The 27,374-nt window shown below is 47.7% G+C and overlaps 1 protein-coding gene across 3 annotated transcripts; it reads left to right on the top strand.

The window, feature by feature from the left end:
• Positions 1-157: 157 nt before the first annotated feature.
• Positions 158-27,374, top strand: SOCS7 (suppressor of cytokine signaling 7). Of its 3 annotated transcripts, XM_059148008.1 has the most exons (10): positions 159-1,322; positions 8,111-8,175; positions 11,109-11,213; positions 11,655-11,756; positions 12,626-12,756; positions 13,263-13,431; positions 15,499-15,627; positions 21,802-21,937; positions 22,335-22,485; positions 26,424-27,374. In XM_059148008.1, the coding sequence occupies exons 1-9, from the start codon at positions 352-354 to the stop codon at positions 22,453-22,455; spliced, it is 1,929 nt and encodes a 642-aa protein (XP_059003991.1). In that variant the 5' UTR covers positions 159-351; the 3' UTR covers positions 22,456-22,485; positions 26,424-27,374. The 3 variants fall into 3 exon arrangements, with proteins under 3 accessions (XP_059003993.1, XP_059003991.1, XP_059003992.1); XM_059148009.1 differs by lacking the exon at positions 11,655-11,756 and having other exon boundaries at positions 161-1,322; XM_059148010.1 differs by lacking the exons at positions 11,109-11,213; positions 11,655-11,756 and having other exon boundaries at positions 158-1,322.

The raw sequence follows: 27,374 nt of genomic DNA, 5'->3' as shown, positions 1-27,374 counted from the left end.
CAGGGGACCAACGACCAGGCTAGAATCAGCCCACCGCCAATAGCGGCCCAGGCTGTACTAGACGTCACGCTCCGCGGAGGACAGCGCGAGCACGCCCCGGGGAGGGGGCGTGGTTACGGCCTCCCGGAAGTGACGCCATCCGGGGGCGGTCCTCGGCGGCGGCGGCGGCGGCGCGCGGCCTGGGCTCGCGCTGGGCTCCGCGCGCCCCCCGCCCCCCTCTATGAGGCAGAGGCCGCGGCGGCCGTTAGCGCTGTCGCTCCGGGGGCCGCGGCGGGCGGGGCTCCGGCGGGGCCCGGCCTAGTCCCCACCCCAGCCCGGCTCCCAGCCGCCCGCCCTCCCTCCCTCTCCCCGATGCAGGGGGCCGAGCTCCGGGACGGCGAGGCGGCGGCGGCCGCCGCTTCGTACCGCGTCCTGAGCCGCCTGCTAGGCTATGGAGAGGCGGTCCCCGAGCCAGGCCCGCCGCCGCCGCCCCCGGGCCATGGTCCCCCGCCGCCACCCTTCCTTGCGCGGCCCGGCCCGCGGGGCTCCCGGCCGCCGCAGCTGATGGTGTTCCGCAACGTGGGTCGGCCGCCGGAGGAGGAAGACGCGGAGGCGGCCCCGGAGCCGGGACCCTCGGAACTGCTGTGTCCCCGGCACCGCTGTGCCCTGGACCCCAAGGCCCTGCCGCCGGGGTTGGCACTCGAGCGGACCTGGGGCCCGGCGGCTGGACTGGAGGCGCAGTTGGCGGCTCTGGGGCTCGGGCAGCCGGCGGGGCCGGGGGTCAAGACGGTCGGTGGGGGTTGCTGCCCGTGCCCGTGCCCATGCCCCCCGCAGCCGCCCCCTCCGCAGCCCCAGCCGCCTGCTGTCGCCCCGCAGGCCGGGGAGGACCCCACGGAAACGAGCGACGCGCTGTTGGTCCTGGAGGGCTTGGAGTCGGAGGCCGAGAGCCTGGAGACGAACAGCTGCTCGGAAGAGGAGCTCAGCAGCCCGGGCCGCGGAGGAGGAGGGGGCAGCCGGGTTCTGCTGCAGCCCCCGGGTCCCGAATTACCCCCGGCGCCCTTCCCGATGCAGGACTTGGTCCCCCCAGGGCGCTTGGGTAGAGGGGAGCCGCAGCAACCGCCCCCGCCCCCGCCTCCTCCCGGACCCCTCCGGCCACTGGCGGGCCCTTCTCGGAAGGGCTCCCTCAAAATCCGCCTCAGTCGCCTCTTTCGCACGAAGAGCTGTAACGGCGGCTCCGGCGGCGGGGATGGAGCCGGCAAGAGGCCTTCTGGAGAGCTGGCTGCTTCTGCTGCGAGCCTGACAGACATGCGAGGCTCTGCGGGCCGGGAGCTGGACGCGGGGAGGTGAGACTGGCGGGGGGCGCTGACTGACAGAACTTCCCTTTTCTTCTTTCATATCCCTTTTATTCTGCTGCGAACATGATTCTGACAATTCTTAGGATGTGCTTTTCATAAGGATGCATAGAGACGTAGGCCTAAAGGTGGTGACTTCGCCCATTAGGTCAGAGCTATTTGGGGGAACAGTTTTCACTCTTAGTTCAGTCTGGTGACATTTCTCAGCTGGTTAGCAGCCCCCCAGGTGGGAGAGGATTTGAAACCATCCTCCCACCCCCACCCTGGTCTGGCTTTTATAAAGTTTTCCAAGGTGTAGGTCTACCATTACTTCTGGTAAGGAGGTTGCTGGAAATGTTTGGTCTTAGGGGCAAAAAGTTGGTCCTGTAACCGTTTTGCTTATTATTCTCTCTGTGTTCCCCACCCCTTTCATGCTTATGCCTACAAATTATGTGACACACTTGTGCGGCTGTAGGCCAGCAATTGTTTGGGCATCTCTATTCAAAATGTTAATGTTTGCCTGGTTGGTTTCTTAGATAAACCTGGCTTATCTCAAGCCTGTGCTGACCATCGACTCTGAGGATAGAAAATAGTTTGCTCTCAAGCCGGTGTGAGTGTTCTAAGTGTGAGGTATAGACATGGGTGTGTGGGTTCTAGGCCAGCTGATGAAAATTCCAAACTTAGAGGTCGTTTTTTTTTCTCTGCATTTCTGAAGGGTGGACGGCACTCTGGCATGCAGTGTTAGGTCTGTATACTAGTTTAAAAGCTGTCAACGTTTGTGTCAAGTGAGACTTCCTTTATGGTAACTGCCTTGGTGGTTTGCACTGCCGAATGGGTTCTGAACAAAGATTGGAATTGGTTTTGGTGCCGCTCATATGATGGATTCTTGAGACACACTGGCAACCACAACCCAAGGCTGAAGAATGGGTAGACAATAGATTTGAGAACTTTACTTTGTACCAGAATCACGTGGGGAGCTTTGGGAAGAGATGAGTGTGCCTGAGGGCCCAAGAGTTTGAATTTCTACAAAGCTTCCCACATGACCCAGAAGTGTGACCTCCACTGGGAACCACTCATCCTTGGACTTCTTTCAGGGGAGTTTGCGTGCTCCCAAGAGAAAGGTATGGGGTCAGTTTTGACTTTGCTGCCCTTTCTGAACAGTTGGGCCAGAACATCATCTTGGGGATCAGACCCAACCCATATTTCCTGAAGAAGTCAGTAGGTTGCTGTGTGTTGCCCCCTCAGGTAGACCTATGTTTCTGCCTTTGCTTCCCAAGTGAACTTACGCTGGGAGCTCAGGTCTTAAAAACTGTGTGGCTTCCTTTTGTTGTAGGCTCAGCATTCGATGCTCTACTTCCCAGTATAGAGGAAATGTTCATCAGAGGAGGGGGAGGGCAGGATTGAAGCCATGGGTAATGACATAGGATAGAATGCTAATTTTCTTGTGGTCCGTTTTGCCTTTATTCCATATTGACCAGGACTTGGTCTAAGATTCCAGAGACGCCAAATACGAGGTGTGGCGTGAAATTAGCTGCTGTGTCTAATAGATTAGGAAGAGGAAAAGGCATTTAACATTATATGGCTTTTTGCTTTTGGAAGCAGAATTTAATGGTCATTGGCGGCTCTGTTACCAACCCTCACACTAAGCACAATACAGATTTCTGCTGCAGAGCAAATTGGGATGTAGCTCTGCAAAGAAGCTTAGTTCAGGGCACTGGAGAATTACATTTTTTGGTCCAAGGGCTTTCTCTGATGAATTGAAGAAGAGCTAGGTATTTGTGTATGAACGTTTGGTTGACTGCTATTAGGAGGCAGCGTGTTGCACAGAGAACGTGAACATCTAGGTTCTGCTTACAACTCCAGCGTCTGTGGAATGTAGCCAATTTTGTCTTCTTCATGCTTCCTCTTTTTTTTTCCCCCATCTGTAAAATGGGAGTGATTCTCGTCTTGTTCCTGTCCTTGTAGAAATAGAGTGAAGACAAGAGAAATTGAGATGGAATATTTTGTGTTCTTGGAGAAGTAATAAGATTGAACTGGTATTTCTTTTTTAATGCTTAGGATTTGGTGCTGCTAGATTTGCTTGTTAGCTTTTCCACAGCTTACGATGTGCCAGTCTTGTTGGCAGCCTCGCAGCTGTGAGAAACTTGGTAAGTCTGGCCAGGGTAGTTGTGATTTCTATGGATCTGCACCTCCTAAGTGCACCCCATTGGGAGGAAGGATGAGTTTGGAATTTTAGGTTGTTCTCTTTTTTTTATTGGTAGGGGCCTGGAGGCTGTGAGAAATGTCAGTCTTTTGCCAGAAGGTATATGGCCTCCTGCCTTATTGTTGTTTGGAATTAATTACGGGTCTCTGCAGTCTTCGCTGTATAATTTGGGGCTTTTCAGTAACCTCTGGGTATGGTTCTCTCTGCCCTTCTCCACATCTACCTTTCCCACAGCTATCACTGGAAAGTACCTCCTGCTGTCATATTATAAGGCTTAATAGTTTCCATGTTTTAGCATGAAGCAAACCTTTACTTCTTTTCAGATGCTTTAGAGTCTGGGAAATGGACCTGCCTGAATATACCAAGTCTTAAGTCTTCTGTGTGATAGCTTAGAGAACTCTTTCCAAGTGAAGGAAGAAGTGGGCCACCGACTAATCAGGTTTCTCTTCTGGAGAACTGGGCTAGGCCTTGTAACACACATATGTTGGAATTCAAAGAGCTGGGCTTGATGCCTGTGGGCCTCGGTGTGATATAGAATTGCTATTTCAGGAAAACCAGTGAAGTTCCCTTGTCTTTTTCACATATGTTGAGCTGATTGTCTTCCTTTGTATTTGCTGAGAAATGGCATTTGATCTAACCTTTTAAAATCATCACATAATACACACATGGTCAGAAATGGGTACCTTGTTCATTTCTCAAGGTTTGTTTTTTCAGAGTTAACAGTTGAGATTATTCCTGGCAGTCTTCGTAATTGTGAGGTGGGAAAATGGAGAATAGTTCTGTAGTGGTTTCCTATCTATTTGTTTGGAAAAAAGATGGAAAGAGAGGCAGGCTGCCTTGGCATTAGTCTGGGGCCCTGCTGTCATGGCCCGGCAGACATGAGAGAGCCTTCTCTGTTTCCTCGGGTCTTTAGGTCTAAGGGAGTGTTTTTGAGAATAGTCTGACGTGGCGAGAGCAAGATGACTCTATGGTGTGTGTTGAGGAAGTTCTGACTGTGGGCTTGGGTTTTGGGTCCATACTCCGTGGATCTTTTTAACTCTTATGCCACAAAGTGGTTGTGGTTGGCATCTTTTGGAGTGAGCCACCTAAGTTCAACCTAAATCTTTGTCCATTGAGCCTGTATCTTTCATTCCTTCACATTTTTCCTGCTAAAATCATTCCAAGGTTTTAGACCTTGGACCACGTCTCTTGGCTTTTCCCCGGAAGTTCCCACCATAGGTTCTTCAGTTGGTGTATGATGGAGTTTTGGATCTGACCTTGCTGCACAGATGTCTGTGTATTGGAACTACAAATGAACACATGGTTTTTGTGCCTGCAGCACATGAACAGACACTGGCTTATGACGTGTTGAAATGGCACGGGCTGGCTGACTTGGCACTGTGTGCTGTAGCAGGCGCAGAGGTAAATTGTGGCCATCAAACCTGGCATTTGGACATCCGAGTTTGGGAGTTACTGTAGAAAAGGACATGTTTAAGTGTTAGGACATCAGTAGATGGGGTTTATGGACAAGGGAGAGTGAGGACATCATTATTTCGTGGTTTATATTTTAGGTTTCAAGGAATTTGAAAAGTGGCCAATGGTTTTATCAATGTGTTGATGGCCTGTCTAGTCTAATGCTTGTAACCCATTTTCTCCCACGGATCTGTTGCCGTCCAGTCGGTAATTTGCAGGGTGGCAGTGGACAGAGGCATTCTCTTTGTCATCTGTAGCACAAGCAGTGTGTAGCTGACACAAAGGACTGCTAGCCGCAAAGAAGACCTTTGCCTCAGGTCTTCTGCTGCTCCTGTCCTTTTCTGACACGTGAGATACAGCCCACCAGATCCTCCCCACCCTACTGCTCAAGTCTTTCTACTACTAAGATGCAAGTGGCCTACTGGCAGAGTTAAAATGACTTAACTCTGCACCCTAATGCTTGTCAGGGTGATCAGAGTGATCTGGGGAGGAATAAAATAACATGGGAATGTAGTATGGAAGGGTTAGTTAAAAATGTTACTGGAGGGGTGCCTGGGTGGCTCAGTGGGTTAAAGCCTCTGCCTTTGGCTTGGGTCATGATCCCAGGGTCCTGGGATCGAGCCCCGCATTGGGCTCTCTGCTCAGCAGGGAGCCTGCTTCCTCCTCTCTCTGACTGCCTCTCTGCCTACTTGTAATCTCTGTCTGTCAAATAAATAAAAATTTAAAAAAAAAATAAATGTTACTGGAGCTGAATCATTCATGTTGCTTTCCCAAAACAGCCCATCCAGCTTAAATGGGCTTTTATCATTTTAAATGCTTCAGACCTACAAAAGGAGATATATAAAGTGTATGTACTATAATAATAATGAATTGCATACTTGGGTACCCACCACTAAGCTTAGCAAATAGAATATTATCAGTAGCTTTGAAGACCCCTGTGTGTTGCTTCCTGATTACATCTCTTCCCTCCCCCACGTAACCACCATCCTCAATTTTATGTTAATTGTTCCCTTGCTTTGTTTTTTATAGTTGTCTGGATTGGTCTTTTCATGAATGACTGCCATTAGAATGCTCTCAGGATCCTTGAGACAGAAACTGCTTAGGATTTTTAGTTAGCGTCTACCCGAAGAGGGAAGGAAGCACTTGTTTTTATTATTAGCCTATCAGCCCCCTAGACCTTCTACCTCTTCAAGCTTCCTGCCCCAAGGCCCCCTTATTTTCCAGAAAAAGCCATCCTAGGGCTCTCAAATGGCTCTGCCCATGTTCAGATTCTGATGTATTTCTTTCTCCAGATCCTAGAAACTATGATTTTCTTCTGCAAAATGCCGGGGGTGGGGGAGAAGATGAGCCACAGTGAGAAGGCCCCCGCAAGATGTGTGCATTTGGGTACTGCCGTTCTTCAGTGCTTGGCACTGAAGAGACTCGTCCCCAGCATGGGCAGATGGCAGAGTAATGCAGCTTCCTTTGAAAAGAGGCAAACGGCCAAGTGGCTGAGGTGTGAACCCTTTGAGAGGCCAGTGCTTTGGGTTTCTGCTTACTGGGTTTCATGTTGTACCCACAAGTTATCAAATAAAAATCAGCTTGGAAGCCCTTCAGTCTTAAAGTTCATGTCCAGCAGAATTAACTTTCCATCCCAGCCCTCTAGAGCATTGGAACTAAGCTGCAGACTGTCACAGGCAACTTATATAAACAGAGGACTCCGTGGTTGTGTCTTGTTTTGACACAGCCATGTCTCTCCTGTGTGCGCCTCGGGTGGGGCAAGCATAGGCGGCGCCATCGTTAGATGAGAAGTCTCAGCGTGGAAGAAGTTGCAGAGGGAGCGTGAGGTAGGAACCCAGCATCTTGGCCGTTTCTGAGTAAGGTCTTCGCAATATGGTTTTGAAATTTTGTTTGGAGGGAGTCTTGAGAAGCTTAGACATCTGTGTTAAAACAAATGTGTAAAGATCTTCCAAAGTCAAATAATTTAAATAGGGTTTCATTTCGGATTTTCTATGCAGCTTCTCTGTTGGTGCATTTGAAGTTTTATTTGGTCCTTGGGTGAGAGTAATTTTGGAAGTTGAGCCAGGTATAAGACCTAGAGTCAGGCACTCAATTCGTGGGGTTTTTTTCTTTTCTTTTTTGTAAGTCTGGTTTGTTGCGGCATAGTTTATGACCACCTAAAATCCCCCCCCCCCTTTTTTTAGGTGTCTAGCTCTATTAATATTGGCAAGCCTATACAGTCATATAAGCTCTGCCATAGTCCAGATATAGCATATTTTTATCACTTCTGCAAATTCTTTACCTTGTAGTCAATTCAGTCATCCTGAGGTAAGGTTTTTGAACTTAGCACATTTCTGGCCAGAAAGTCTTTGTCAGAGTCTTTTGGATTTTGTTCATTTCTCACTGAAAAGCCAGTTGCAATTGGTACAAAGTAAAGTTACCTGTGGTGTATCTTTTCACGGGAGATCTGGGTTTTCCAGCTGGCTCCCTGGAGCAGCATCAAGAAGCCATGGGGAGAGCTGTGTGACTGGCCACTCAGAGAGGAGAAGGGCCATTTTCTTTGGGACCCAGGCAGAGAGCCCTTAACCTGAGGGAGCCCCCGAACTAAGCTGATCGTTTTGCCCTATGGCTCGGGGGCATTTGTATAGAAAGCGGGGATCTTAGTGGTTTAGCATTGCCTGTGCTTCTTGTGCCATTCTCAAGTCCAAATCTATTCCCTCGTTCCCTTTGGGACCTTCTGCACCTTGGGGCAGGGCCATAGGGAAAGCGTTTGCTCCAAAATGGCACCTGCTCAGGTCAAGAGCCATTGTCTTGACTCCCTTATGAAAATCAGCCTTGCATCTGTCTACCTTCCTCTAGAAATGGACTTGCTAATTCCCACTCAAGGTGTTTTTCTCTTCCATTATGCTGGATGTCAAGAGATCTAAAGGGATTTCTCATTGCTTTGTAGGCTGAACTTCAGAGCAAAATTTATTTAAGAAATTGCCTGAATTATTTCATTCTCCCCCTTTATGTTTTAGGCTTTGTTACAGACGTGTTGTTGACAGTGACTGGGATTTGTTTGGTTTTTCAGTGCATCTAGACTTGAGTGTCGTAGTGACTTAAACGCAAATGTGCTCATCCCCTCTCCTCCCTCACATTCTCTGTGTGCTCTCTCACCCCCTAGGAAACCCAGGTTGACAAGAACTCAAAGTGCCTTTTCTCCAGTCTCCTTCAGCCCCCTGTTCACAGGTAAGGGTGACAGCTCTCTTTTTCTTCTGACCTCTGAAAGCGGGAGTGCTCTAAGACCTGTCAGGGGGCGCTTACAGATGCTCCACAGAGCAAGCTTCCAGCGGGCCTGCAGTCACTTCCTTCATTCCATGTCCACTGGGGTTGGAGAGAGGCTATTTTTATGGTGTGGAATGTGTTCTTGACTTTGGAGGCTTTATAGTTGGAGGTAGAGACTGCTTGCTGGTAATTAGGTGGCATGGCAGGTACGCAGTGCTCCGTTCAGGGTTAACGATATAAATTAAAAGTAGGAATTACAAATTTATAGGCTAGCAGTGCGTAAATGACTCTCTAGAAGTCATGCAGTTCCTGTTCCTGCTTCCAGGGGAGTTCGTGGATGATCTAATCAACATGATCCGTGATCATCTGGTCTATTTTTAAAGACTCTGGGCAAAGGGTATTACGTGAACTCTTGGCTTACCCATTTGGGGGCCAGGGGTTCTTGCAGCTGTTGGAGTTCTTCATTGTGTCTAATTTAAGTCTTTCCTCTTGCAGGAGGGAACACAGTTGCTCAAGTAGGGAAAGCGGTAGAATGTACTGCCTTCTCCTTAATGGGGAGCTTGTTCAGATAGGGAGCCTTTTCCTTATGTCAGTCCTGTATGGAGCTCCTGCTTGAGTAAGTGCCAGAGGAGGTCTCTAGCACAGTGCCTCTCGTCTCAGGCACGGAGTACTCCTCATTGTTTGTGGCCCAGCCAAAAAATCCGAACTTCAAACTCCTTTGGAGATTGTGTCCCTCGAAAAGATGATTGGAAGGATTATGAGTTAGGAATGGACATGTCCAGAAGACGTTCAGCGGGCTTGTGGGACCCCCATTACCACATGGACTGCCATGAGGTGTCCGAACAACTGAGCTGGTGTCTGTAATAGGCACAGGTGGAGAGGGAGGCCTCTGTTCTTACCCAACGTCCAGAATTAAAGAATTCTGTCCTGTGGCAGCATGTCTTTCTTGTTAATCATTGTTTCCTCTAAAGTAAGGAACGCTCACCCACATTTGTACTTTCGGGTTTGATGTTCCTGTTTCAGACAGCCTTAGCTCTTTTGAATTACATCTTTTTTTTTTTTTTTTTCTTTTGTAATTACATGCTTTATTTGAGTGCTGTACCTAGGGGTGCCTGGCTGGCTTAGTCGGTTAAACTTCTGCCTTCAGCTCATGTCATGATCTCAGGGTCCTGAGTTTAAGCCCTACATTGAGCTCCCTGTGCAGCTGGGAGTCTGCTGCTGCTCCTTCCTCTGCCCCTACTCCCATTCATGCTTTCTTTTGCAAATAAATAAATAAATAAAATCTTAAAAAATAAGTGCTATAGGGGCGCCTGGGTGGCTGAGTGCGTTAAGGCCTCTGCCTTCAGCTCAGGTCATGATCCCAGGATCCTGGGATCGAGCCTCATGTTGGGTTCTCTGCTCAGCATGGGCCCTGCTTCCTCCTCTCTCTGCCTGCCTCTCTGCCCGCTTGTGATCTCTGTCTGTCAAATGAATGAATGAAATCTTCGGGAAAAAAAAAATAAGTGCTATACCTATTGTCCAGACCCTTCAGGAAACGCACTTGTCTGGGCTCATGGCGTTGCTCTGGGCTGCTAGGCTCTCAGTTACTAAGCTATGTGATGAGTCTGGGTCCAGCTTCCCAGAGCTGCTGATGACTTTTAGCAGAGCTTTTTTTTTCTTTTTCTCTGTTGCTCCCTTCTTCTCTGCCTCCCTCTCTCTCTCTCTCTTTTGTTGCTTGTTTGTTTCTTTTTCTTTCCTTAGGCTCTATGCCCTATGGGGCTCTCACTCATGACCCTGAGATCAAGAGCCACCTGCTCTACTGACTATGCCAGCCAGTGTGCCCCTTGCAGAACTTTTCTGCTTACCTTAATTAGTGCTCCAGACCTTTGTAAAAAACTGTGTTATTAGATTCTGAAAGCCCAACTCTTGGCCTTTTAGAGATATTGGTTACCTCATTTTCTTAACTGGGAAATAATAAAATTCTAGCCGAGGGGTTAATTCAGCCTCCTGAATGAGAAAAAGTTGATGGAAATAACACTTTAAGGGCCAAATTAGAGAAATCTTGAGAGTCTTCTCCCTGTGGGTCAGACCTACCAAAACTTGTCTGTCAACCTTTGTTATAAAATACCCTTTACCCTCTGGTGACTGAAGTAGAGAGAGGGTAGATGGGCTTGGATGGCAAGCTGGAGGGTGTAAGGCAGAGAACGGAACTGCATGATAGCCTGTAAATAGAAGAAACTATGTGCCATCCCCCATCAGGTTCCTCTGGAGCTTACCTGATTTGGCTGACTGTGGAAGTGGTTCATTAGTAGGATTGTAAATGCATCTTTGGCCTTCGTAGTCTCAGCTCTTAGGAATTAGTTGATATGCAAAATGGTTGCTTCTCTTGTGAGGGAATATTCTGGAAAATCTAGATGTAGAAAGCCATTTGGGAAGAAGTTGAGGCCCACCTTGAGACCTTTATCTGCATTCAGGTTACCGTGCAGTTCTTATATTTTTCTGGCACTTACTTTCCATGTCCATTTGGACTTGCAAGCTGCTTACCTTCCTCCCTAAGGCAGAAATTGGTACACCTGTCTGTAAACATACATGGTGTGGGTTCCATTTGAATAAAGATCTCTTGTGAAGGTTACATAGTGAGCGGCACAACCACAATTAGTTGGCCTTTCCACTGTCAATCCTGTGTTTCTATCCTAAAGAATCTTTGACCTTTTACAGGACCAAGAAATGATAGAATTAAAAACTGACTTTCCCAGGTGTTTGGGGGTGACTCCAGCTCTGGGAAGCATTAAGATTTGAGGTTTTTGAGAGCCAGGGGAACCTCTTGCTTCCCTTGCTTGCCCTTCGCTTTCCTCTGCTTTTGGCCTCAGCTGTGGGCAAGGTGCTTCCGTAACGTGCTTGGTCCGTGAATCCCTCAGGTGAAACTGTGTCGCTTGTGGACGTGGACATCTCTCAGCGGGGCCTGACCTCTCCACACCCTCCAACTCCCCCTCCTCCTCCGAGAAGAAGCCTCAGCCTCCTAGGTATAGTCTCTGCCCCTCTCTGCTGCTTGCCCTAGTGGGAGGGGATGAGCTATATGGACCTGTTGTTCTTTTCCAGGAGCCAACATGCTCCTGGGTTTCTAATAATGACCCAATTATTCCCTGTCCCTTTCTCAGCACCCTTGTCATCTCCCTAAGCAGTTAAATGGGTCTCTTACCTGCATGCTGTAACATTTACTGTCCATCTGTTGATCAGCCCTGAATCTACAGCTAGTAGACTGCTTTCGGAACATCCTTACATTTCTGCTTTCAACAAAGGATACCAGATTAAGATGCTTGTTGCCCTCTGTGCAGAAAGACAGGGGGAAGGTCAGGCCATCTCGATCCAGAGGGCAGCCTGATGATCCTTCTCCCTCGCCTCTGCTTCCCCTCACTCACCGGTGCTCATATTTCTGAACCTCTTGCTTCTGTTCTCTCTTCTAGATGATATCAGTGGGACGCTGCCTACATCTGTCCTTGTGGCTCCGATGGGGTCTTCCCTGCAGTCTTTCCCCCTACCTCCGCCTCCTCCACCCCATGCCCCAGGTTAGCTTAGTATAGAGGCAAGCCTTGTAAAAGTTGGGAGTACAAAGTGATAGACTGTTGATGGATGGGAGAGGTCTATTTATGGAAATAATCGGATTTACGAGAACACTTAAATCTTATCCCCTTGGCTGGGCCAGAACTCCTTGGAATTGAGGCCAAGAACTGGTTTTTCTAACCCATTTTCCCTGTGGAGGTGAATCTGACTTTTGTTAGGGATAAAAGACTATTGAATTTTTCACCTCTTTGCTGCTGAGACTGCTTTGCAGTCTCTGAGTAGATACCATTTAGGAGACAGCCTTAATTTCCAAATGGTGAGAACGTTTAAAGTATTCAAGGTTCTCTGGTGTTTCTAAGCTTTCCGTATTTACTGCAGCCTTGTAAATAAGTACCAGCATTTAGTAGCCCACACCTGCTTTGCCAGTCTCCAGTACCCAAGGAGTAAAATGAATGAAATCGGCATTCTTTCCTACTTGCCTGGTAAAATCGTTCCCCTTCCTGGGCAAGTAAGCGAGTCACTATTTCCAAGGCTGCTTTACCGGCGCTTCACCTCGAAGTGGGAGAAGCTGGAATCGCTCTAGGCTGGTGAAGCCCCTGACGTAGTCACCTTAGTCAGGTTAGTGAGCAGCTCCCCCACCCCGCTCTTGGGGTCAGACGCCCCCACCCATCCTTCACAGCTTACACGAGCCCACACAGCTTTTTGTTACAGTCCATCCAGCTCCTTCCCACTGCTTTGGCTTCCACCCTTTCCAGCTTAGCTTCTGATGCCTTGCCCCTCTTCAGTTAGCATCTCTGTTTGGGGGTAGGGAGGGTCTGCTTGTGGTTGGGAGCTGGGAGGGTGAACAAGTAACTGCCCCTCTCTCGCCCGGCAGATGCGTTTCCCCGGATGGCTCCCATCCGAGCCGCTGAATCCCTGCACAGCCAGCCCCCCCAGCATCTCCAGTGTCCCCTCTACCGGCCCGACTCAAGCAGCTTTGCCGCCAGCCTTCGAGAGTTGGAGAAGGTAGGCGGTGCCTGGAGACTGGCGGCTGGCCTCCTCTCCCACTCTCCCTCTTCTGTCCTGGGCTCCCCTTTTCTTATTTTTAGAGGAAGAGTAGTTCTCTTGCCTCTATATTTACAGTGCCAAAGCAGTGTGCTGCGATGATCAATTCCATAAGGGACGTTGAAAATCGAATCACGGAGAAAAACATTTGAATGTGGTGAAGAACGGTCGTGGAGAACTGTTTACATAGGGGAAGCTGACTTTGACAGATTAACTGACCCAGTTCCCTCTTCTTTTCCTTGTAGGCCTTGGTAATGGGATTGTAGGCTTCGTTACTTTGGAGGGCTAAAAGAATGAGTCTGCTCTTGGTGGATAATGGTTAAGACACTGTTAGCGGCCCTTATCTAGTGAAATGTTTTGGAAGTGGTGGGAGGGTGGGGATTCTCCTGCAGTAAAATAGATTGTGCTGAAAATGTACCCGTTTCCTCCATGCTGTGAAGTACTTGACCACTTCTTGTCTTTGATAGTGTGGTTGGTACTGGGGACCAATGAACTGGGAAGATGCAGAGATGAAGCTGAAAGGGAAGCCAGACGGCTCTTTCCTGGTACGAGACAGCTCTGACCCTCGCTACATCCTGAGCCTCAGTTTCCGGTCACAGGGTATCACCCACCACACAAGAATGGAGCACTACAGAGGTAAGAGGTGCTGCTGTTTGCCGTGCTGCCGTTTGTGGAGAGCCTTCTTCCCCCTTTGCTGGTCACTACTCCTGCTGTTTGGCCTTTGTGTGGGAAGGTTTTATGGAAGTGGAACTACGGTTTGGGAGAAAAATCTCATCATGCTCCATTGAATGTTGTTATGGGTACTGGTTTCAGCCCTAGAAGGATTGTTGGAAGGGGTAGGGAGGAAGGTGATGGTTCTCTTGAAAAATACTTTCAGCATTTCTCTCCAAAAGAGGAGAGCCTGAACAAGATTGTTAAACAGAGCAAAGCCCATAGAACTCTCTCGATAGAAGGAAGAAATAACCTAGGACCATTCCACAAATTCTCCCAGCCTCTGTTCATAGTTAGACTTAACGAATGATGTCACTTCAACTTTCACCTCTATGTAGGTAATTGCTGTAGCTATAGCTAATAAAGAAAACATAATTAGACTTGATGTCAAGAGAGACTTCTATTATAATCCTATACCCAGAGAGGAGAATTTAGTGTTTACCCTGTGACCATCCTGTAGTGAATTTCTTTGCCTGAGAGTCACATTAGCTCCTCCTCCCAGACGGCATGGTGATAATTTCTTCAGGTCACCTGTGTGGTCTCTTAGGAAATAGCCATCAAAACTCAGAGACTTTGTGGGATCAACATGCTTTAGACTATCTGCCTTCCTGTCTCCTCCTCTGTGCTCAGCTGGTGCTGAATGCTGCGGTCACCTCTAGAAGCTGATTTGTTCAACCCTGTTGTCTGGATTGACTTTACATCGTGGCATTCTGTGTTTGACGTGGGCCAGAAACTCAGGTGGTCAGCAGTGGCCGGGCTGGTTCCTACATCCTTTGTCCGAATAACTCCCTGTGTCACAAACTTGAAAAGTGGAGAGAACTTAGGGGAGTTTCAGGGATCAGCCTCAAAAGAGCTGTGTTAGCCGCTCTTGCAGGCTCTTCTCGGCCCCCGCTGTGTCTTCTCTCTCAGCCGTGTTGTGCTGTATTTATTTGGTTTGCTTCTCATGTGAGGCAGGAAGTGGCATGTTAGGCCAGCATAGCTCTGTCCATGGCTTCCTCCATCCCCACCCTTGCCTTAAAGGTGCATGAAGAGAGGCCCATCAGTCCATAGACCTGAGAATTAGTTAGATGGCTGTTGCCTGCTCTCCTGCTATTTCCAAAGGCCAAAATCAAACCAGCAGAAAAACACCCTGCAAAGTAAAGCATTTCAGAATGAAGTATTTTTATAAGTATATGAAAATGATGAATGGCTTGGCCATGAGACAGGAAATACCTGACCTCTAAGGTCCCTGATAGGCGAGAGGCCAGTGAGGAGAGAACCTTCACATGGTGCTCCAGTTACTTTTTGTTCAAAGGGGCTTTTCTTCCTTGAATAAATGGAATTTTTAATGGGAGCCTGTGGGTCTTTAAGTTGGCAGTTGCAATGGAGCATTTGTCTTCATCTTTTTAAGTGATACTGTAAGAGTAGCTAGAGAGACTCAGAACTGTAGTTCTCTTGGATTCCGTCCCTTTTGTAGGTGATTCCTTTGCACTTAGTGCTTGAGTTTTTGGTTTGTTTTTAGTCACGGGAGTTTATATTCCCTTTTGCTTTTGGGTTTGGGGTGGGATCTTTGCAACATACCAGGGGTGGGGGTGGCTTTGGAAGTTAAAGAAGAAAAGACTAGAATTTGGTGTTTTGTGCCTAACACATGAATGAGTGAGACTTGCAAAACTACTCTTCCTTTCTTGGTTGACTGTTCTATGAATGCTTGAGCACAGACCTTCCTGAGGGGATGGCATTTCAATCGGCTTTTTCTGTGGCAGTCTTTTTTAATGGTCTGTGATTTAAGGATTAGTGTTTATACTAATGTTTTATTAAAGACAATTTCGATTTCTTTTTTTCCATTCATTGTGGAACATAGGGGAACAAGGCAGCTTCAGGGACCTCTGTCTGACTGCTTGCCCACAAATGACCCTCCCAGAATTGCAAATTGTTAAAATGTTCAAGTGAGCTTCCCAGATGCTTTAAAAGTAAGTTTTTACATCTTTATCTCTCCCTAATTTTCCATGGCAGGAACTTTCAGTCTGTGGTGTCACCCCAAGTTTGAGGATCGTTGTCAGTCGGTGGTGGAGTTCATCAAGAGAGCCATCATGCACTCCAAGAATGGGAAGTTCCTCTATTTCTTGAGATCCAGGGTTCCAGGTGAGGCTAGAGTTACATTACGTAGTTTCCTTGGGCATGATGCAGTATAGTATCAACATGTGTCCCCCTGCCTCCCGGAAAGAGCCATACTTCCTTGAAGTCATTTTTCCTGGCTCTTATGGCAGCCGCTCTTCCTGGAGTCCAGTGGTTAAGTCCCTGCTCCTGAGCATTAATCCTTTGACGTACTGAGAAGGAATCTGCTTCTCAGACCACACGGATGAGAAACATTGTGAATATTTAACCTGTGAATATTTATCATTCAGAGGTGTCCCCTGTCCCTGATCTAGGCATCTCACGCTTCCATGTGAAGCAGAGAGGCAAGAACTTGCTCAGGCTGTTTCTACGGGAACAGGGCAGGTAAAAGAGTATTCACTAGAAAGGCCACGGTGAGTGGCAGAGAGGCTGAATTCAGTGGCCATCTGCTGTGGATTTTGTCTGTTCATACGAAACTTGTTATTAAAGACTAAGTAGTTCTTGTGTCTTTTATCTCTGCCAGGGCAAATATAAAGACATCTCTCCATTTGGGAGCATTGGGCAGTTCCCATCCCTTGTCCTTACTGGTGTGTTATGTAGCCTTTCTGCCCACGAAGTAGGGAGCTGTCTGTATCATCTCTATGGAGCGGAGAGAAGGGGTGGTTTGGAGGAGTTTGTCTGCTTTTCTAAGGCTGGGGAAAAGCAAAACGACAAGCATATTAATTGAGGGATTTGTAAGATACAAACAGAACTTAAAATGAGAACTTCATGCATTCCCAGTGAATCAAATTAAGATTCTTAAACAAACTGTGTGCCAAGAAATTGCTCTAAAAAGAAGTTCCAGGGGAGCCCCAGGCAGAACATCAGTAACAGAATTGAGCCAGGTTACAGGAATGCGTTTTATAATCTTGGTGATTTAAATAAAGCATGACAGGGTGAGAACTGTATTAATTCTCACTTCATTTTGTATTTGCCTCAGTGCCGTCAACATAGTTGGATCTTGTGCAGTTGACTTGGTTAAAGGGAAAAATTAGAATCCTTTCTTACAGGAATTGACTAGTAATTTTTAAAATTTGTGGCTTTTGGAGGTTTTTTATTTAATAAACATTTATTCTGTAACTCAGTATCAAAAATAAGCCACATTTCTATCTTTAGAGATCTCATAGCCTCAAAGAGAGGACAGGTAGGAAGAAAAAGGCAAGACCACATGTAGAACTCAGTAAAAGGCATGGCGGTTTGTGGTGGATGATTGACAAGGGCTGGGGGAAGCAGCTCTGTTTATGGGTGAACCAGGAGATCATCTCAGAGGATTCTGGAATCTGGAGCATGTAACTACCTATAGAGTATTTGAGAGACTTTGCAGAGTCCTAAACACTCTGCTGTAGCTCATTTCATTCTACAAATGTCCCCTGTTTGCAGAAATTTTAACCAAGATTCTTAACATTGGTAAGGGCTCGAAATTGTAGCAGTTGCTACTATTTATTGACTGTGTATCCTGTGCCAGTTACTTTGTCAGGTACTACAGGTCGCATTTCTTACAACAACCCAAAGTTAGCTAATAGATTGGTCTGTTGATAGGTAAGACTATTTTCATTTGCCAGTGAAGAAACTGAGGCTGAAAGGCTCCAATGGGAGGTCACTTAGCCTATCGGGGCTCAAGTCAGAGTTCAAACCCAGGCTCAACTGACTCCAAAGCCTGTGCTTTATCTGCTGCCAGTCTGTTACCAGGGAAAACTAATAGCAAGCAAATTGAAATCTGAGTTTGAGTAGATTTGTGGAGACTGCATAAGGAAGTCAGCAGTGTGTTTATTAGTGGAGGATGTCTTTTGAGGACCTGTGAGGAATGCTCCAGAGAGGATATCTATTTGCACTTAAAACTGTAATCAAGCTGAGAAGGCAAAGCAGAGTTCGTATTTGCTCCCAGACCGTAAGTGACCTCTCTTTGAAGGTTTGAGGCAAAAGCAAAGCCAGTATTCTCCTTTACCATTGTTTGCTGTCCTCCTTTGCTTGTCGTAGAAGTCTAGGCATTCTGGGAGGTTGATTCTGTGAGGGACTTGGCGTGAAGAAGAGGTAGTGATTAGCATTTGGGTTGAGTGTTCTCAGCCTGCACCAGTCAGTAGATTCTAAAAGGAGCCTGTTTGTTGAGACTTTGGGGTGATGATAACCCAGTGTCTAAAAGGGTAGGTGTTATTTCGTTTAACCCTTACAAAATCCTTTAAAGGAGTATTACAGTCTCTCTTCTCTTTTCTTCCTTTCTTTCTTTCTTTCTTTTTGATACAGATTAAAAACTGAGGTACAGGGACACCTGGGTGGCTCAGTGGGTTAAAGCCTCTGCCTTCGGCTCAGGTCGTGATCCCAGGGTCCTGAGATTGAGCCCTGCATCGGGTTCTCTGCTCAGCAGGGAGCTTGCTTCTTCCTCCTCTCCGCCTGCCTCTCTGCCTACTTGTGACCTCTCTCTCTCTCTGTGTCAAATAAATAAAGAATATCTTTAAAAAAAACAAAAGAAAAAAAAAAAACAAAAACCCTGAGGTTCAGTGGGGCACCAGGGTGGCTCAGTCGGTTAAATGTCCTTCTCTTGATCTCAGCTCAGATCTTGATCTCAGGGTTGTGAGTTCAAGTCTCACATTGGGCTCCATGCTGGGCCTGAAACCTGCTTAAAACACACACACACCAACAACAGCAACAGCAGCAACTGAGGTGCAGTGAATTGCAGAGCCAGGGTTCAAAGTCAGGTTTTCTTTCAGCTCAGCACTAGGGTGGGGTACATTAACAGGGCCTGCAAGCTGGTGTTAAAGGGATGCCAGGGATCATGGGAATCATAAAACTAGGACTAATAGAAAAGTTCTGGATGGTGGCAAATCAGAAGCAGAAGGAAGGAAATGAATTGAAATAAATGGAGTAAGTGGCATCAAGGGAGGGGACCCTTAGTAAAAATAAAAATGATGGCACCTAATCTTGGTTTCCGCTTTTTAATAGAGGAGCATGGTCGTAACAAAACTGAGGTCACTGCATCTCAGTCTGGTCCACCAGGCAGCAGTCTCAAAAAGAGATTGTGATTGGATTAGCACAGAACCCTTGATGCTGTTTGAGCCAAAACTCAAAAGTGAGTCTATCTCTCTTAGTTAGGAGGACCTCCATCATCTGTGAAGTGCATAAAGAGAAAAAACTTTTTTTTAAGCTTTCATTTTATTTTATGTTTTATTTTATTTATTCAACAGAGAGAGAGAGATCACAAGCAGACAGAGCAGCAGGCAGAGAGGGGGAAGCAGGCTCCCTGCCGAGCAGAGAGCCCAATGCAGGGCTCGATTGCAGGACCCTAAGATCATGACCTGAGCTGAAGACAGAGGCTCAACCCACTGAGCCACCCAGGCACCCTAAGATTTTATTTTTAAGTATGCTCTACATTCAACATGGGGCTCAAACTCACAACCCTGAGATTAGGAGTTGCATGCTAATCCGAGCCAGCCAGGCACCCCAATACCTTTTGTTTTTTCATCACACTTTGAATTGCACAACATTAAGGAAATTGGTCTCTTTCGTAACCATCATTAATCTTATAATTATTTGTTCAGTGACAGGTATTCCCTGTGTCCCAGGGTTTCTTAATTCTGCACTATTGACATTTTGGCCTGGAAAATTCTGGTCTTCAGGGAACAGTTTGGTTTGGCAGAATGACCTGTGTGTGGGAATGCTCAGACTTGGGAAGAGATTTGTCACCCCCAACCTGGTGTTTGTTGGGGGGAGAAAAAACAGAGAAGTGGCCAGAAATTGGATTGGTGCCCAGGAACCCTGGTGTGAAGGACCAGAGGAAGGTTCCTGGTGGTCACAGTCCACCTCACCCTTTCCCTTTCTGCTGTCCTGGTGTGCGTCTCACATTTATTTCCATTTCTAACCTCTTCCGCTAACATGCTCTGGATGTGAGAGCTCCAGCTGTTTGCTGTCTTTGGGGCAAACAGGAAGTGGTCAGGCTGACCCCAGGGAATATCAGAGAATTAACAGGTTTCAAATTGCTATTTGTGAACCTAAGGCTAAAAATAACACAATTAAATAGGCAAGTATTTATGGTCATTAAAATTCAAGTAGGCAAACTATCAGATAATTTTATGCTACTTATTATCCTGATCTCTTTAAGCACAGGTCTGATAGTACTGTGTCTTTGGGAATAAATAATTAGATACGTAAATTACCTTTGTTTTTGAAACATCATTTGAATTTAGCATTATTACAACCCGCCCCCCAAAAGCTTTCTGTTTGCCATAGTTTAATTACTCAAGTTTAATTTACTAAAGAATATATATATTTTTAAGATTTTATTTATTTATTTGACAGACATAGATCACAAGTAGACAGAGAGGAAGGCAGAGAGAGAGGAAGGGAAGCAGGCTCCCTGCTGAGCAGAGAGCCCGATGCAGGGCTCGATCCCAGGACCCTGAGATCATGACCTGAGCCGAAGGCAGAGGCTTAACCCACTGAGCCACCCAGGCGCCCCAAGAATATTTTTTAAACATAGGAGAGAGAGGGTAAATTCAGAGGCCTTTGAACCCAATACCATTTTAAAACCACTTGAGTTTAAATATATTCAAGAGAGAAATCCATGTATGATGTATGTGTGTGTGAATGTGAGCAGAGAGGACCATTCATGAGGGTGCAAGAGGGCTACAGTGCTTCAAAGGATAAGCCCCAGAATTGAAGGGATAGGAGCAAGGAGAGGCCTGAGAGAGGCTGGTCATGAATCAAAGTGCTAGGGCTGTCCTGGACAGTGCCCTCGTCCGAGAGCAGAAGGGCAGATGCTCTGGGGAGACGCCTGAGGAACCCTCCTTTGAGGTTCTTTGGGCTCAGCTCTTTCTCAGACAGAGCAGATGCTCATGGCAGGCCGGCTTTGTGGGTTCTGTGCCACAATAAAGGTCTTTGAGCCCAGTAGGCCTCAGTTTCTTCATATGTGAAATGGGGATAATTGTGATACCTGCCTCAAAGTAGAATTCTGAAGACTGAATGACTTAAATGTGTTAAAGTCAATCCTACTTACTTAGTAACAGTGTAATACATATTTTGACTTTCTTCTTTTTTAGAAAGTCTGTTATCAGTGACCATGCAAAGGCTCTGGGAGACAATCAGCAAGCTTTAATTTTTTTTCTTCTCATCCCTTCAAACAAAATTTTAAAATGTTTGAAATTAAACTCCTGAAACGGTAGATATGTTATTTTCCAACAAGTTGTGTCCTCAGAATTTCTTTTGATAGGACAGCGGCCGAGAAGAGAATTCTTTCAGAGATTTTGCAGCTCAGATTCTTTCTGAGAGCAGTTTGCTTCTTTACCTTCTGTAGCCCCTTTGTTTAGTGAAACTAGAATATTCTTTGTTCCCCTGGACCAGTTTCAGTGTCCCTGCCATTGTGGATGTCTCCATTCTGTGGCACTGACCCCTGGGTGGGGCTGGAATTTTGCAGCACCGAGCCTGCTGATGCTGATGAAAGCAGGGGGTGGGGCTCCCGTCGGGCCTGGTTGGCATCAGGCAGCGGGCACTTTGGCACTGAGTGGTACTAATTCCAGCTTCCCCGAGCTACCATCATTGGTTTTCTTTTAAAAGCATCATCTTTTTTTTTTTTTCCCCTGTTCCTGGATCCAGCCTAAAATTTCTGGAGCACAAGGGGCGGGAGGAGGCGAATGGGGGGTTGAAGTAAATGGCAGGAGTGACGGGCTTGTAGCCTTGATCCCAGCCATTGCCTTCTGCTTACCAGCCTCTTAGCTGGAATTGGCTGGGGACCCCTCTGAGAAGCGTTTCTGAGTTCTCCCCTTCAGGATGCTTTTAGATGTGCCATTGAAGTATCCCCCCCTTTCTAGCAGGGGTGTGTTGATTCCTGCTCTTCACAGAGAGCCTCAGGCCTGGGATTGGCCACGTGGATCCAAGTAAAGTCTTTAGCTTGGCGGTTTTCACTGGGCTGTTCTGAAGAGCAAGACTCTCAGCTGTGAAGAGTAATGCTAGGGAGGCCCTTGGCAGAGGAGGATTGAGTCCCCTGAGTGAAATACAGTGGTAATGTTTCAGCAAATGGAAATCAGTTCTTTGTGGAAGGAGCTTTTGCACCCTACAGAACGCACATGAGAACTATAAGGAAGCCTATTTTCCCTTCCCTGGATTCGCTTCATAAGCGAATTGTAGTTAGCAGCGTTGTTCCTTCTGAATATGTCTTGGTTTTCATTCTTGAAGGACTACCACCAACTCCAGTCCAGCTGCTCTACCCTGTGTCTAGATTCAGCAATGTCAAATCCCTCCAGCACCTTTGCAGATTCCGAATCCGACAGCTCGTCCGGATAGATCACATCCCGGATCTCCCACTGCCTAAGTACAGCGGGCTCTTGCGGGTTGGGGCAGGGATGGAGGTGTAGTTAGAAATGTGAGTGAGGCCTGCCCGCTGATGGCACAGGCATCCTCCTTTCACTTCTCGCGTGTCTTAGCACCTAACTCTAGAAGTGTCACATGGCAGCTCGAAGGGAGGAAGGTGTGTGTGTGTGAGACTCCCTTCTGCAGTCTACGAAGAGTGGAATGGAGGTGGTAAGAGGGAGGGAGACAGAAATTTAACAAGTGAGAATGTGGCAAGTTTCTTAGGTCGGCTGAGGGTTTTTTGTGTGTTCCCAGGCATATAGGGGTTGAAGAAGAAGGAGGGCTTGAACAAAGGGGATCTTTTGCTTAAGGCCTTTGCAAATAACACTTCACGTGTATTCCTCTTTTGTTTTTCGTAGACCTCTGATCTCTTATATCCGAAAGTTCTACTACTATGATCCTCAGGAAGAGGTGTACCTGTCTCTAAAGGAAGCGCAGCTCATTTCCAAACAGAAGCAAGAGGTCGAACCCTCCACGTAGCGAGGGGCCCCCTGCTGATCGCCACCAAGGGTATGAGCTCACTGCCTCACTGTCTAGCAGAGTCTCTTCCTGGACAGTTACTGTCATGCACTCACCTCCCTCCCCCATACCCCATGCGTGTACTCCTGATCCAGGCATCTGCCCAGAGAGTCACGAAGTCTGATAATGGGGGTCCCCCAGGAGGCACAGACACCAAATGGGAGAAGAGCAGATAGACACGAGGGGCTTAAAATGTATTTGCCAAGCAATGTGCAAGCTAACCACCAAATATAAACAAGGAGGAGGACGCAGAAATGTAGCTAAGTGTGCAGCCTTCTCTCATACTTTATCTACCTGCTGTTGCACAAATGACATGGAAAAGAGGAAACCAAAGGGAAGGATAATGTCGTCAAAGAGAACGCAGACGTGCCTTTCATCGCAACAGGAATGCACTTCAGTGAGAACTCCCGAGGTCCAGTGGTTTGGAATGTGAGGGTGAGGAAAACAAGCTCGCTTTTCGAGTGAGGGTTCCACCTGGACCACTGAAGAATAAACGATCAAAAAGATTAAGTGAATTAGCTAAGGGATCCATTTATCTAAGAGGCTCTTCTCCCGTCACTACTTTAACTGAATTCTACTCATTAATTTCCCCATAAAATATCTTGGAATACTGGTTTGTGCAGATCGATTGTAATTAGTCTTTTAAACTGCCTTCTTGGAGGCACTGAAAGGTAGAGGTGAGTAGGGAACAAAATTGCCAGTGAGTCGTGAGTTTGGTGCTTTGGGTTACCTGCGAGATCTTACATTCTCACCGCCGGGCGGTGACCCTATCTGCTCTTCATGTAGGCTGTCCTCCTTGCGCACTGACTACGTCTGCTTCCTCTCCAACCTTCTTTGTTCCCCAGCGCTGTCTCCACACGAGACAAACTCGGGGAGAAACCCACAGGGAGACGGTCTGAGGATGAAGGGAATCTTCATCTCCCTACACACTCTGCTCTCTTCGTAACTGGAGAGTGTGATGACTGGCGTTTGTGCCCCCACGGGTTTTTCTGGGCCGTGGCTAAGGTGAACCCAGCTGCGTGCCTCCCCTCTGAGTTCTAGAAGTCCCTGATTCTATTCTACGTGGGGGAAAGCTCTCGAGCTGGGTAACAAAGATTAACAAGGCGAGAAAGAATGAAAGAAGAGAGATCAAGAAATCCTAACTCGGGACGCCTGGGTGGCTCAGTTGGTTAAGCGGCTGCCTTCAGCTCAGGTCATGATCCCAGCGTCCTGGGATCGAGTCCCACATCGGGCTCCTTGCTTGGTGGGGAGCCTGCTTCTCCCTCTGCCTCTGCCTGCCACTCTGTCTGCCTGTGCTTTCTCTCGCTTCTCTATGACAAATAAATAAATAAAATCTTAAAAAAAAAAAAAAAAAAGAAATCCTAACTCTGGGACACTGCAGAGCTTTAACTTAGAGCATCCTGGACTGGGTGTACGTCTTGTCATATCTTCGATTACATGCAAGTTGTATCCCCTCGGAAGCGACTCCTAAAACATCCAAATGTTCTGATGGCTGGGGGTTTTCTCTGTTTGGCAGCTTGGCTGCAGTTAGGATGGGAAGGTAGGAAGGAGCTAGGGACGCACTGACACATGCCGTTGTGGAGGAATCAGGACCCACTAGTTAGAGCCCCTCTGTGGGTGTTGTGCTTCAAGAGGACCCCTCCCCAGCAGCACAGTCAGAGGTGGGCTTGGCGCGGGGGTTGGGGGGCAGCGCTCCCAGCTTCAGCAGGTGAGGAGTAAATGACTAACACGGAGCCGAGACGTTTCAGGGTGAGAGGGGCTTGCTAGCTGAAAGAAGTGTGAAGCGGGGATGGTTAGACTTACCCTGTGTGGCTCTGGGGGTAGGACAGGGGCCATGATGGATGTAGGGTGTTAAGGAGTTCGACTTCAGTCCCACTTCAGAAGAACTGTTTTACCAGACAGGTCCAGAATCGGAGTGGGTTTCCACAGGCCTTAGTGAACTCCCTACGGGGCTCTGCCTTCAGCTCTGTGTACTCGTTAAGTCCCAGTGTGGACCGGGAAGAGCGTGCTGGGCGAGGTGGTCTATGGCCCTGACCTCGCGGAGCTGCCGTTTTCATGAGGAGAGACAGACAGGGAGCATATAAAGAAGTGAATAGGCTAATGGCAGTTGACCATCTATGTTACCAGGAATAAAACCTGGTGGAGTTTAGTGATTAGTGGTGGGATAGTGGTAGTCAAGTTTGGGTGATCAGGGTAGGCCCCTGTGAGGAGATGTCATTTCAGCTGAGCTATTCAGATCTCAGCTGATCATCTGAATATCAAGGCAGAGCGTTCTGGGTAAGGGGGTCCAGTGAGTATAAAGGCCCTGAGATGGGAAGGGACTTGATCCGATGAGGTATAGGCCAGGGGTAGCCAACTGTCATGAGAATGGGGGAGGGGCGGTCATGAATTGGCAAAGGGTTGAACTGAATGAACTCTCAGGGTGTCTTTGATATGTGTGACACCAGGATTATCATCTATGGCAAAGAATAAGCATCTTGCTGTCCTCGCTCCTGATTTAGACCTTAGGGCCCCTTGTAAAAAAGGGAAGTGATGCTCGTGAAGGGAGAATCTCTATGTTGTAGAATTTGGCCCTTATGACTTCCTGTCAGTCAGGCTGATGTTAATTTGGGAATTCTGAGTGGGCCACTTGGTCTGTGCATGCTGTTACCTGGGGAGTTTCATGTTGGAGTGCTTGGAGTCAGCAGACAGAGTGACAGGTGGGACGATGCCCTTCTTAAATCAGAAACCACATTGACCTTTGTGACTGTGTCAGTCCTCTTCAATAGCCAGAAGTAGCAGAGACCTGTGGCTGTTCCCAGCTGGGCTCACCAGGGGTTACTCCAGTTTTGTTCCAAGATTTTATTTAGGGGCGGGTTGGGGCATCAGACAATTACGTGTTTGCCTTCAGCTCAGGTCACGATCCCAGAGTCCTGGGATCCAGTCCTATCCCACATCAGGCTCCATACTCAGCAGGAAGTCTGCTTCTCTCTTTCCTTCTACCCACCCCCTACTTGTGCTCCTTCTCTCTCAAATAAATAAAATCCCCCCCCTTTTTTTAAAAGATTTTATTTATTTGACAGAGAGAGAAATCACAAGAAGGCAGAGAGGCAGGCAGAGAGAGAGAGAGAGGAGGAAGCAGGCTCCCCATGGAGCAGAGAGCCCAATGTGGGGCTCGATCCCAGGACCCTGGGATCATGACCTGAGTCGAAGGCAGAGGCTTTAACCCACTGAGCCACCCAGGCGCCCCAAATAAATAAAATCTTTAAAAAAAAAAAAAAGATTTTATTTAGAGAGAGAGCAGGGGTTGGGGGAGAGAATCTTAAGCTGACTCTGCTCAGTTCAGTCTCTCCACCCTCAGACTAGGATCTGAGCTCAAGTTGAGTCAAATGCTCGGGGCACCTGGGTGACTCAGCTGATTGGGTGTCTCCCTTCAGCTCAGTCATGGTCCTGGAGTCCCAGGATTGAGCCCGTGTCCGGCTCCCTGCTCAGTGGGGAGCCTGCGGCCCCCCGACCTCTCACTCTTGCTCTCTCTCAAATAAAATTAAAAAAAAAAAAGAAAAGAAAAGAGATGCTCAACCAATTGAGCTACCCAGGCACCCCTTTTTTCTTTCTTTTTTTAGTCTCTGGAGCAGGTGAGCCTCAGGAAAAGAGTAGGGGGAAAAAGTGGGTGGAAAATTAAGGGGCAAGGGAAATAGAAGTGAGGCGATAGGACAGAATACATTTGTCAGTTATTTTAGGACCTTTTTTTGGCGTCCAAGTCATGGGCTAGTCAGGTCTCCCAGCAAGTGCTGTTGTTACATCCTGAGCCCTCCCCACGGTTTGTGGAAGCCTTTGGCTATCCAGAATTCTCCTTTGGGGCTGTACTTTTCCACCTCCAGAGGCTGGGCTCTTCTCCATTTGCTTCCACTCCATTGAGCTGCTCTCATTTTTTTCCTTTTTTCACCTAGGCATTTGGTTGCCAAGCTCCAGTTTTGAAGAACCAAATGAAGCTACTGTGGAAGGGGAAGTGAGGAGAAACGAGGGAGTTGGAAGGGCTGAGATCCTCCATGCGAAGACTTTGGTCCCCCTCGCAGCCCTGGGGCTTGGAAGAAGCACACGACCACACTCTGTGCGCGGGGCTCCACCTCGTCACGCCCAGCCCCTGCGCTACCCTGGAGCTGGACGAGCTCCTTGGAAAACTGGAAGAAGTCTCAACACTGTTCCTTTTTTAGACGTTTTGTTTTGGATATTTGCATTTCTCGGTATGGAAAACTTCCTTTAAAGGCAGCTGGGGTCTGTGCCCATTGGACTGGAAGTGGTGCCAAGGGTGAGCCAGGTTCAAGGGAGGGGAGGGGAGGGAGGGGATTGCCAGTGACGGTCATTCAGCTGGTGCCAAAGGCCGAGTGTGAGTGTTCACCGTTGACCTTGAAGAAGGGAAGAGAAGGAGTCAGAAGTGCAAATCGAGTTGGGAGTTTCTGAGGGATGAGGATCCTCTTCTGTTTGAGCATGGGTAGCTTCAGTGGGAGCAGGGAAGAAGCGAGGGTGGGTAGTCTCGAATAGAAGATAGCTGAACAAGAACTGGCAGAGGGCCTCTGGCGGGGAAAGCAGGGACGCCTCACATCCTTTTTCTTTAAAGTTTAGGAACCTGGTTTCAGAATCACCTCTCATAGAAGCTGTGTTAGTTTTGTCATACTGAATTCCTCAGTTTTGTGACCTCAAGTCAGTCCCGTTCTTCCTCCACCCTCCTCCGCTCCCCTTGAAATAACTGTACATTTCACTCTGTTCATGGTAGCATCATTCCTGTTGCTTCTGCCAGCTGCCAAGGCAATCGAGCAATCGACTTTCTCATCACCTGAGAGGTTGAAAGCCCTAATCACGAGCTGCTAAAGTTAATGGAGCACGCTTCCAGATTCTTAATG

The sequence above is a fragment of the Mustela lutreola genome, chromosome 15, assembly GCF_030435805.1.
Source record: "Mustela lutreola isolate mMusLut2 chromosome 15, mMusLut2.pri, whole genome shotgun sequence".
Taxonomy (NCBI): Eukaryota; Metazoa; Chordata; class Mammalia; order Carnivora; family Mustelidae; genus Mustela; species Mustela lutreola.
Note: the sequence above shows the minus strand (reverse complement) of the source record. Positions and strands in the feature narration are given on the sequence as shown.

Coding starts and splice junctions, on each gene's coding strand:
- SOCS7 (XM_059148008.1), top strand. CDS start 352: ATGCAGGGGGCCGAGCTCCGGGACGGCGAGGCGGCGGCGGCCGCCGCT. Junction 11,757..12,625: donor TCCTCCACCCCATGCCCCAG/GTTAGCTTAGTA, acceptor CTCGCCCGGCAG/ATGCGTTTCCCCGGATGGCT. Junction 12,757..13,262: donor GCCTTCGAGAGTTGGAGAAG/GTAGGCGGTGCC, acceptor TGTCTTTGATAG/TGTGGTTGGTACTGGGGACC.